The following is a 12,562-nucleotide window of genomic DNA, read 5'->3' on the forward strand; positions in this document are numbered from 1 at the left end:
ATCTTTCGATTTTTCCGATTCCGATACCCCCTAAATCTTTCGATTTTTCCGATTCCGATACCCCCTAAATCTTTCGATTTTTCCGATTCCGATACCCCCTAAATCTTTCGATTTTTCCGATTCCGATACCCCCTAAATCTTTCGATTTTTCCGATTCCGATACCCCCTAAATCTTTCGATTTTTCCGATTCCGATACCCCCTAAATCTTTCGATTTTTCCGATTCCGATACCCCCTAAATCTTTCGATTTTTCCGATTCCGATACCCCCTAAATCTTTCGATTTTTCCGATTCCGATACCCCCTAAATCTTTCGATTTTTCCGATTCCGATACCCCCAAATCTTTCGATTTTTCCGATTCCGATACCCCCAAATCTTTCGATTTTTCCGATTCCGATACCCCCAAATCTTTCGATTTTTCCGATTCCGATACCCCCAAATCTTTCGATTTTTCCGATTCCGATACCCCCAAATCTTTCGATTTTTCCGATTCCGATACCCCCAAATCTTTCGATTTTTCCGATTCCGATACCCCCAAATCTTTCGATTTTTCCGATTCCGATACCCCCAAATCTTTCGATTTTTCCGATTCCGATACCCCCAAATCTTTCGATTTTTCCGATTCCGATACCCCCAAATCTTTCGATTTTTCCGATTCCGATACCCCCAAATCTTTCGATTTTTCCGATTCCGATACCCCCAAATCTTTCGATTTTTCCGATTTCTGATTCCGATACCCCCAAATCTTTCGATTTTTCCGATTTCTGATTCCGATACCCCCAAATCTTTCGATTTTTCCGATTTCTGATTCCGATACCCCCAAATCTTTCGATTTTTCCGATTTCTGATTCCGATACCCCCAAATCATCCGATTCCGAATAATTGTCCCAACACTACTAAAAATTACATATTTCAAAACAGTCCACAACTTTTGGTCTTAAAATGCATATCGACTTATGCACAAGTATGCATGGTACTTCATATTTCAAAACAGTCGTTTGAATAAAACCCACCGACAGATGAATCACAGAGCATTTTGCTTTCTGCTTTTCCATTTTGAATTCATATGTAATTATTCAAACATGTTTAATATGATATTTAACTTATCCAGATTTCATATATATTATTATAGGGTCAATTCTTTATCAATTATTTCATATTATATTGGGTACAATATAAAGTTGTGATTTCAACGTAAAAAAAAATATAATGGATAATAAATAAACTAACATTAACGTACAAATGCATATGTTTGTTTTAGGTAAATGCCAGGCAACGCCAAGTGGAAAGCAACTGTTCAGTTATCTTTTTATCTATCTGTCTATCTAATTATCTATCTAATCAAGTAAATAACAGAGATTGAATCGTAGGTAACAAGTTAAGCAAGCATGCAGGTGCAGAAAGGGTCAAAGGGTCATGTTGTGACATGTAGCAAACTTGGTTGACTGATCAGTTTGCACCGGAAGTATCCGAATGGTGTTCTGGTTTGAATAAGCTAAGTTAAGTTTAGGGAGTTGGTTTTGAGACACCGAAGAAGCAAGATGGATTAAATAAGTCTCCCCGTAAGGGAGCAATGGTCTCCAAACAAAAAACAATATTACATACTGAAAGAAATTATTCAATGATTGTAATAGCCCTAACTGTTGGACGCAAGATGGGCGCACTATTTTGCAATAATATCCTGTACACGAATAAAGTTTGTCTTGAATTTTACAGGTGGGGTTTGTTGTTTTGTGACTGTCTCATTTCTTGACTTCAACAGAGAGCATCGAACATGTAAAATAAAATTCCCATCTTGACATAAAATAATTCTTACAATACTCAATTATCATGTAGAAAATGGTAATATATCCAAAAATGACGAAAATCCATCAAGTAGAACAATGTGTATTCAGTAAAAAAAAAAAAAAAAAAAGTATATAGCAATAGACAACAAAAAATTGCAGCCATGAACAAGTAATCTAAAATATTCATCCCTAGTTATGTCCCCTGTTTGTAAACTCTTCACTATCTACTTTAAACATCTAAGGAAAATGCGATTTTACCCAGTTTTCCGTAAAAAATTACTTTTAATTAGAGTACTTGTACAGTTTAATCAAGACATTCAAAAATGAAAATATCGAAAAAAAAGAGAAAAAAAAAGAAAAAAGAAAAGAAAAAAGAAAAAAAAAAGATTATATTGTACGTATACGTTTTGGACTGAAGATCTCCGAAAAAAAAAAAAAAAAAAAAAAAAAGAAAAAAAAAAAGAAAAAAAAGAAAAAGAAAAATTCATTTAATTTGATAGAGTAGTTTTTTTTGTTTTTGTTTTTTTACAGCGGAAAAACACATTCTTAGGAGAGCATGTTGAAGTCAGGCATTATGGAATTTGTTAAACACGTACGGGGAGATAACTCCAGTTAAAGCGCCGATACTCCCTCCCCATGTTTATTATTAGCTTTTCTTCCTAAAAATCGAACCTTTTGCTCGGTATCATAACAAATTATTTTTTCGCTGTAAAAAAAAAAAAAAAAAAAAAAAAAAAAAAAAAATGATGAAATTTTTAAGTGAATTTTTTTTTTCCTGAGAACTTTGTTCCATAACGGATACGTGCAATATAAACTTTTTCGATATTTTCATTTTTTAATGTCTTGATTAAACTGTACAAATACCTTACCTATAAATAACTTTCTAGTCGATTTTGCGTAATTTTTGGATATATTACTATTTTCGGCATGACAATTAAGTACGTAATATTGTTTTTGCTTAAAACATTTTTTTAACCGATAGGCGGACCTGAACGAGCTTGCCCCTATAACGTAAAATGAATTCTTTTTCACGTTTTTTTTTTTTTATTTATTTTTATGCGGATTATAATCGATAACAGACTTTACTTTCATATTATGAAGAATTTTTTTTTAAGTTTATTTAATGAACTTTTAACGTTTATAAGGAAGAATGACCGCAAAGTGGGGTATCAATTTAATATAACGTTATAATTTAAAAGTGATCCCCCACGTTAAAAGTCATTAAATAAACTTTTAAGAGAACTTTCATATTAGCAGGAAATTTAAGTCTGTAATCGACGATGGCCTTCGGGACAAGATCAAAGTGTAGTATTTGTTCTTCAGATGCTGCAGTTTTTGCTGCACTTCTATTTCTTGTTCTCTTTCGGTGGAGGAGAAATCCTTCACGACTGAGACAATTTGTATTTGTCCCGTGGGAAGGCATTGTAAATAGGCACAGAAAAAAAAAAATAAGAAAACGTGAAAAAAAAAAATAATAATAATTTTACGGCGGGGGAGGGGAAAGAAGCTCGTTCAGGTCCGCCTCGATCTGTCGACGGTACTTCTACAGTTTATCACCGAAAAATGGAGACGCCATTTTTTTCGGGCACCTGTCGTGAGAATTAGAGGGAGAAGTCAGTATTTTAAACTACGACCGAAGCATGAAATAAATAACAAAAAAATTAAACTAGATAATGATTACTTCGGAAAAGAACTAATGGTACTAGTGCAAGTGCACTTATTGATCCGTGCTGAAATAATAACGTTATTATTTAGAAAGCCATTCTTAAACTGGGGAGGAGGGTGTTTTGTAGCTATTCTGTACTTTAACTTCACAATTTAATATAAAAAAAAAAAAACGGTGCGGGTTTGTATCACTGTACACATAGATTCGAAAAAGTTGTCAAAAAACAAATATATAACAAATAAATGTTATCAAAGGCAAGATAAATTACTTTTCTATCAAACTGGATATAATTTTCGTGTTTTTATTCAATTTAACATGTTTATTCAGCTCGAAAAGCATACAGTGTTTACCGATGTATTGGAAAATTCAAGATGGCGGCCGATTCTCTCTTTAACAGGGTAAGTTCAGGAAAAGGTGTTATAAATAATAAACTAAACAAAATACTATTAAAAAAAACACCGAATATATGTCAAGGTATGTCACGGTAACATATAATGAGCGAATTTCTAACAGTATTTTGTCTAGTTTATTATTTATTACACCTTTTTCCAAACTTACCGTGTTAAAGAGAGAATCGGCCGCCATCTTGAATTTTCGAATACACATCGCTAAACACTGTATGTTTTTCGAGCTGAATAAATATGTTAAATTGAATAAAAACACGAAAATTATATCCAGTTTGGTAGAAAAGTAACTTATCTTGCCTTTGATAACATTTATTTGTTATATATTTGTTTTTTGACAACTTTTTCGAATCTATGTGTACAGTAATACAAACCAGTTTTTTTTTTATTATTCAATTGTAAGGTTAAAGTACAGAATAGGTACAAAACACCCTCCCCTCCCCATGTTAAGAATGGCTTTTTAAATAATAACGTTATTATTTAAGCACGGCACTCTCTGCATGAACACCAAAAAGACATCATAAAACATTAATTAAACTTGAAAATACGATTTAAAAAAAATAGCGCAAATCGGATCAATAAGTGCATTTTAGCACCGAACTAATTACTTCGTGCCCGAGCGCAGTATAAACACAACCAACCTCCCCATGTTAAAAACGGCTTTCGGAATAACCCCCCTCCCCCCAACCTCGAAAGCCGTTTTTAACATGGGGAGGTTGAGGTGGTTTATATTACTGCGCTGGGACACGAAGTAATTAGTTCTTTCCGGAAGTAATCATTTTCTAGTTTAATCTTTTTGTTATTTATGCTTCTTCGGTCATAGTTTAAACTACTGACAGGTGCCCGAAAAAAAAAAATGGCGTATCCATTTTCGGCGATAAACTGTAGTAGCACCTCGTCGACTAAGAAGCACCGGTGAAAGTACAGAATAGTTACAAAACACTGTACCACCGGACCCCTACCCATGTTAAGAATGGCTTTCTACTAAATAACGTTATTATTCCAGGACGGTAACAAAAATGCATGAATACCCAATAATTATTTTAAATAAAAGGTAAACGACGTGCCCAAGCGTATTATAAATACTCCAACCTCAACCTCCCCATGTTAAGAACGGCTTTCGGAATAAACACCCCCAACCTCGAAAGCCGTTTTTAAAATGGGGAGGTTGTTGGGGTATTCCGAAAGCCGTTCTTAATATGGGGTAGTTGAGGGTGTTTCTGGGACAGGTCGTAAAAAAAATAAATAAAGAAAGAAATAAAATAAAGAAATAAATAAAAATGGTGAAAGTGTACGAGAGGGGGAGGGCACCCGAAGACGGTCAATGTATACTGGTTAGTGGTTGTCCAATCTCCAAAGGGTGTTTATTCCGAAAACCGTTCTTAACATGGGGAGGTTGGAAAGTGTTTATTCCGAAAGGCATTCGGTCATTTTTTACGATGTGCCCTGGCCCAGCCCCATTGCCCCAGCGTATTATGAACACCCAACCTCCCTATGTTAAGAACGGCTTTCGGAATAACCCCCCCCCATGCTAAGAACGGCTTTCGAGGTTGGAGGGGGGTATTCAGAAAGCCGTTCTTAATATGGGGAGGTTGTGGTTGGTGCTTATAATACGCTGGGGCAGTGGGGGGGGGGCACGTCGTAAAAATTGATCGCATTTTCTTGTTTTCCCCCGCAAAAAATAAAAGAAATAATTCGAAACGTTTGCTTTAAAATAGCATTATTTAAACTTCACGACGAAAAACGAAAATAAAAATACACGTTTCTGTTCGGTAGGAGACAAGGGAAAACTAGACGCGTGTTTATAATGCGTATCTTAAAAGGCAATATGGATTTTATGTATATATATATATATATATATATATATTTTAACATTATTATTTACCTTGTTCTTTTTCTTCTTCATCTTGAGTTTTCTTGCCGACACTGCAGAGGAAAACAAGGAGTAAAACCACGGCCCCAACAGCTACGGTCACAGCCATCACCGGCAACGAAGCCTCCTCCCCGGCCATGTTTTTTTTTTTTTGGTTTAAAATTGACACGTTAAAGAACGGTTGCGTGTAAAACGAGGATTGTTTACAGAAATGAAACCGAAACGAAACTAACAACCTGGTTTCGTTTTATGCTAACGTTATTATTACCCGCGAATCGTTTAACTGTATCGGTGTTTAGCTTTAAACAAAAAAAATAAAATAAAATAAAATAATAAAAAAAACAAATTAAAGATTAACCATAGCTGAATTTTTTCGACGCTTCTACACTATCGGGACCAGATTTTGTAGTTGATAAATGGAATTTTCAGATAAAAAAAAAACAATGGTTTCAATTGATTTTTTTTTTGTCAATTCTAATGGTACTTGTACACTTTCACTTTTATAGATATATCTATATATCTATAAAAGTGAACGTGTCTGTGTGTATGTCTGTGTGTCTGTGTACATTTCCCTATGCAATAACTCTGTCAATTTTAAGTCTACACACTCGAAATTTGATATACAGATATACAGGGTACTGAGATTTGGAAAAATCTTTGTGATCGGTTTTCAGCCAGCAATTTGGCTGTTAAGGGGTCAAAATTCAGCGATTTTACCTTTGAGAACTCTACCAAACTCCTCCGACAATTTTAGGTCTTAACACTTGAAATTTTACATATAGGTTCCTTGGACATGGATCTAACTTAATAACTTGATTTGAGCCCCAAACAATAAATTTTAAGGGTTCAAAGAACAAAAAATTTACCGTTTTTCTTTGGGGTTTTTTTTTTTTTTTTTTTTACTCAACATACACCTCCAAACACCCGGGCAACGCCGGGCTGAAATGCTAGTATATATATATATATATATATATATATATATATATATATATATATATATATATATAAAGTGAAATTGTCTGTGTGTGTGTGTGTGTGTCTGTCTGTGTACATTTCCCTAGCAAACTACTCTGTCAATTTTCAGGCTACAGATTCGAGATTTGACATAAGGGGTATTGAGATTTGGGAACATCTTTTTAATTGGTTTTTGACCAGAAATTTGACTGTTAAGGGGATCAAAATTCAATGATTTGACCTTTAAGAATTCTACCAAACTTCTCCGACACCAATTTTGGGTCTAAATACTTGAAATTTTAGATGTAGGTTACTTGGACATAGATCAAAATTTTAATTTGATTTGAGCCCAAAACAATAAATGTTAAGAGGTCAAAATTGGGGTCAAAGTTTAAAAAATTTTTACCTCTGCGGTCTCTACCAATATTTGGTCTAAACATTTGAAATTTTACATAAAGTGTATTCAGACATAGGGCAAGCTTTTTAATTGGTTTCGGCCGAAAATTTGACTGCCAAGGTGTCAAAGTTCAAAAGATTTTACCTTTGCGGTCTCTAGCAAACTATTCAGCCAATTTTTGAAATATTACCTAAAGGGTATTCAGACATACAGCAAGCTTTTTATCCAGTTTTTGGGTGAAAATTTGGCTGCGAAGAGGTGAAAGTTGAAAGAGTTGACCTTTGCAGATTCTACCAAACTCCGACACCAATTTTGGGTCTAAACACTTGAAATTTTAGATGTAGGTTATCTGGACTTAAATCAAACTTTTTAATATATATATATATATATATATATACATATACACATAAAGTTATGAACAGTACATAGGGCCTGAACAAAGTCGGGCTGAACTGCTAGTATATATATATATATATATATATATATATATTTGTCATCCACATACAGTACTGTTTCATTGTATCACAACTCATCAGTGCGGCTAGACAAACACCTTTCCCCAGCCGTGGATTGAACCTACGACTGTTGCATTGACAGTCGGCAGCTTTCACCATTCGGCTACGAATCAGTGCCGTAAATATTTCTCCTAGAGTGTGTATTAAATCCACACCCTCCCGTCGCACAGTATGTTCTGTAGAAATATATTTTCTTATAATATATACCAATCCTTATTTAAAAAGCTCAATGTAATTACAGAGCAATATACTGAATAAATGACAAAAACCTATATTCCCAAATTCATGATGTTGACCATCTTATTATTTATTCCTTTAATTCAGTTGACATTTACAATTCTTCTACTATCCCATTGATTACTGTACACGCAATAACCCTTATCCCGAGTGGCTTCCGGGCCTTGATAAGTGGTGACCTCCATGTAAAAAAAAAAAAAAATTCTTGACAGTATCTGTTTCGTAGTGCAAAATCAATCACTTAATTATTATATCAATCAGTGAATCTATTATGCCCTTAACTCATCGGAAGAAATAGCAACAATCAATCCATCAAAAGGAAATAAAGTGTTATTTGACATGATTAAAATCCGAAAATTGGAAGAGAAGCTGCAAATACCTTTAATATGTTTCCATTACGCCATTTTGAATTTTTAATATAGTGATTTAAAGGTTATGAGGGTTTTTTGAAGCATGAAAACGATGTTACTTTTTGTATTTAATATTTTTATTATTTATCTATATTTCAAGCGGACCTCCGCTCTTGGTCACAAAAAAGTATCGAAATCTAAACACTTTTTTGTGACTAAGAGCGAAGGTCCGCTTGAAATATAAAAAAATAATAAAAATATTAAAGACAAAAAGTAACATCGTTTTTCACGCTTCAAAAAACCCTCATAACCTTTAAATCACTATCCTAGAAGCATACGTGGACTTTTAACATTATATATATATATATATATATATATATATATATATGTGTGTGTGTGTGTGTGTGTGTGTGTGTGTGTGTGTGTGTGTGTGCATGTGTGTGTGTATTTATATGAGTTATTTCCTTAAACTTAATATCTTCTTTTTTTTTTTTACACAGGCATAACCACATTATCAAGGCCAAGAGGCCACTCAAGGATAAGGGTTAAAGAGTGTACAGTAGAAATTGGACAATATAGTAATCATTAGTAATGAAAATTCGGTAAATTTGTTGACTTATATGGAACGGCTCATCAAGAACCTATTTATGTTAGACTTGAAGACAACCACATTGTAGTCAGGCGGAAAGCAGGAAAACGGAAGACAATTCCACAGGCGTGCAGTTCTAAGAAAGAAGCTTATTTCAAGCGGACCTCCGCTCTTAGTCACAAAAAAGTATTGAAATCTAAACACTTTTTTCTTTTTTTCTCAATTTAAAGTCCTTTAAAATTTCTCTCCTTCTAATTACGTGCAAACTGTAGCTATAATGTCTTCAGAAGTTCACTTTCATCGCGCCCGAGTATTCTGTGCCGGGTTATATGTCTTTGAAGGAAAGGCTTGTCAAAATTCCATATCTGCGCCGGGCAATGAATCCACGTCCAATATCCACGTCGCTGGAATTCAAAAGAGGCCGAATTTCGTGCTGTGCTTGTGACGTCATCAAGGAGTTAGAATTACTCTTTTTCTTTAAATTAAAGGGAGTTTCGTACGAACTCAAAATATACGAAACTAAGAATCATAAAAGTTACGAAATACAGAAAATCAAATATAAGAACCAGAATAAAAATATAATAAATGTATAAACAGGGGGATTCATAATTATTGGTACCAAAAAATTCCAAGGTTCTCCCCTAAAAAGTAATGGCAGTCAACCTGCAGTTGGATGACACCTGTAAATTTTATAATACAAATTTTTTCTTTATATATATATATATATATATATATATATATATATATATATATATATATATATATATATATACATATACTACACAATGTATGGTCAGAAGAACTCCAGGAAACACATATGAGAACAAAAAAGCAGAAAAATTCAAATTTCACATGAAAACCTTCATGTTTTAGATTTGAACAGAGAAGTACCTAACCAGATTCAAATGTAAAACTAATGATCAGATGCAAGATTGCAACAGAAGTTTGAACGGAAAACATTCTGCCAGATAATCAACTACTTACATATAAAAGAGTATAAAGGCTTGAGAAGTTCACCTACCATCCAACCTCCTCATCCTTATAGTATCTCTGGCGGACGCCAAAATATCTCAGCTCCCTTGTAACCACAAGAGCCCAGTGAGATCAACACCGGTGCAACAAGAGAGGCGAATCCAATCAACCCTATGCTTTGATAAGTTCTTTAATTTGGTTGAATGAAATAAAACTGAAACCCAAATCCTGCAAGGCAATCACAGTTTTAAACGTTTATATAGCTATATATATAAAGCCAAACAAAGTTGGGTATAGGTGTCAGAACCACCCAGGTATCTGGAGATGTAGTACTCATGGAAGACCCCTATCAAGGGGAAATACAATCTTCTGGTGATCAGGAAACTCACTGTATTATAATTTCTAAACATATATATATATATATATATATATATATATATATATATATATATATATACTAGACCACCCGTGACCCGTTGGGTCAGTACGTTATATTAGCTATGGAATTCATGTATGAGCGTGACACTTGTGGCATAAAGAAAATAGTTTTTTTTTACATAACAGAAGCATTTCTATGAAAGTATATTAAAATGAAAAAAGAATATAGATAGATTTCTATGAGTCGTTCTGTTTATTATAATTGTTATTTTTTTTTAAATTACAGTTACTGAATTATAAGTGGTTGGTCATACTTATAGGTAAATATGCACTGAACAGGTATCATAATCCTTATTATAGTTAAATTCAAATTTTGATATATCATCTTTTAAATGAAATTGTTAGTTGAAAGTACAGAATAATAAAAAAAACACTCTCCACATGTTAATAATGGCTTTTTAAATAGAAAATGAAAATAAAATGTAACTTTTTTCATTTAATTTAAGCGAACATTCAGTACCCATTGTGTAAAATATTTAATTTGTATGTTAATAATAAGGTCAATAAAATTAAGACAATTCTTTTCTATTTACATTTTTTGTACAATTAATTTTTTTTAAAGAAAACTTTTGTTATCCTTTTGCTTAATTGAGACTTCTTATCAGGTTCTAACTCTCTTATATCCAGATTAATTATATTAATCAATTTATTTTATTGAATATGTATCGCTGAAAAGCACGGGTGCTTAAGCACTTATTGTACAGAAAATAAATATTGTATTCATATGCTAATAATAAGGTCACTAAAACTAAGACAATACTTTTCTATTTACAACATTTTTTGTACAATTTGAGTGTTTTAAAAAAACTTTTATGTTTTCCTTTCGCTTAACTATCCAGTTTTACATCGCTCCCTTTTTCTCTCTCTCACACATACACGTAACTATTTCTCGCGTACGTAACAAAAACAGAGGGAGTAGGAGTGTTGAAATCTATGAGAGTGAAAGTGAGAGGTGTTTTCTTTCACCGCCGCTGCTTCTATTAATAATGAGTGTTGTTTTTTAAAAGGGAGAAGTTTTTTTGAAACTGCGACAGACTTTACGAAGTTGAATGTTTTTAGCCGTTAAAAAAAAAAAAAAAACTACGGTTGATTTTATAAAATTATTTATTTATAATGACATGAATTAAAGATTTCTCGCGTACGTAACGAAAACAGAGGGAGTAGGAGTGTTGAAATCTATTAGAGGGAAAGTGAGAGGTGTTTTCTTTCACCGCCACTGCTTCTATTAATAATGAGTGTTGTTTTTCTTGTTTGTTTACTTTTGTTTTTTTAAAAGGGAGAAGTTTTTTTGAAACTGCGACAGACTTTACGAAGTTGAATGTTTTTAGCCGTTAAAAAAACCAAAAAACTATTTGATCAAATTAAATTAAATTGTTTGTATTAAAAGCGATATAAAAATTCCGGAATTGGAATAACGGATTGAAGACGTTGCTATTTACGCATGCGCAACCGGATGTTGAAAACCGGAAATCTGATTGCAAACATACAAGATCCATAGAGTTTTAGTATTATATATATATATATATATATATATATATATATACTCCTATAAATTCGTTTTTCTTTTTTGTATATTGATATTCATATTAAAAACCCTCTTTTCTATTTATTTAAAAAGAAAATACAATTTTCTTATGTATGGGTTGTAGAATTGCATTCACTAGCAAAACATCTAGCTTATTTGCATATTCTTTTGAACATTCATTTTAATTAATTCCCTATTTTTTTTTTCGGTTTTCTTATGGAATGATCATCTTTAGTTAACTATTACGTGTAATTATATTCATGCAGATATTCTACATGATTTATACTTGCATAATATTTGTGTAAAAAGTTTATAATAAACACAAAATTTTTTCCATATATATTTATGTATACGTATATATTTTTGTTTAACAAATTTTGCCAACCAAACTCCTCCTAGAGTTTTTGGTCTACAGACATGAAACTTCATATATAAGGTATTTGAATCCATGCGAAACTTTATACTTGGGTTTTAGCCCGGAAAAAAGCGGTGCAAAAGTGTGAAAATTAAAAAAAATGAAATTTGCCAGGTGAAGGTCGAACGCTGGCATTACGAATGCATAACGTAGTAGCTATTGGTTCATGTTTTAATTTTTAGCCTTGCAGTAAACATGTTTTCATAGCCAAGTCATTGACGGCAGAGGCAAAATAAATCGTGAGCTGAACGTTTTGGTTTCGATTCTCAGTGGTGGCGCATGAGTCTTTTTTTTTTTAATACTTTTTAAATCATTACTATATATTGCATTCAATCTATCTATCTATTTATCTATCTATAAAAGTGAAAATGTCTGTCTGTCTTTTCTCTATGGTAGTTAAGGAAGACTATTATACAGAAATACATTACTTTACATATTCAC

At 32.8% G+C, this 12,562-nt stretch overlaps 1 protein-coding gene across 2 annotated transcripts in view; it reads right to left on the reverse strand.

Annotated features, from left to right (window-relative positions):
• The window catches only part of LOC145270960 (transducin beta-like protein 2), a 127,903-nt gene that overhangs the window by 94,219 nt on the left and 21,122 nt on the right, over positions 1 to 12,562 (reverse strand). The window contains exon 1 of one of the 2 annotated variants that reach the window (XM_080126505.1): positions 5,742 to 5,936. The exons of the other annotated variant lie outside the window; for it this stretch is intronic. Within the exon in view, the coding sequence (XP_079982631.1) occupies positions 5,742 to 5,868 (127 nt within the window). The 5' untranslated portion in view covers positions 5,869 to 5,936. Of the gene's footprint in view, positions 1 to 5,741; positions 5,937 to 12,562 lie in introns of those variants that run through there. 2 annotated transcript variants of the gene reach the window in all.

Source organism: Euprymna scolopes, chromosome 46, assembly GCF_053919585.1.
Source record: "Euprymna scolopes isolate OS-2025 chromosome 46, ASM5391958v1, whole genome shotgun sequence".
In the NCBI taxonomy this organism is placed as follows: domain Eukaryota; kingdom Metazoa; phylum Mollusca; class Cephalopoda; order Sepiida; family Sepiolidae; genus Euprymna; species Euprymna scolopes.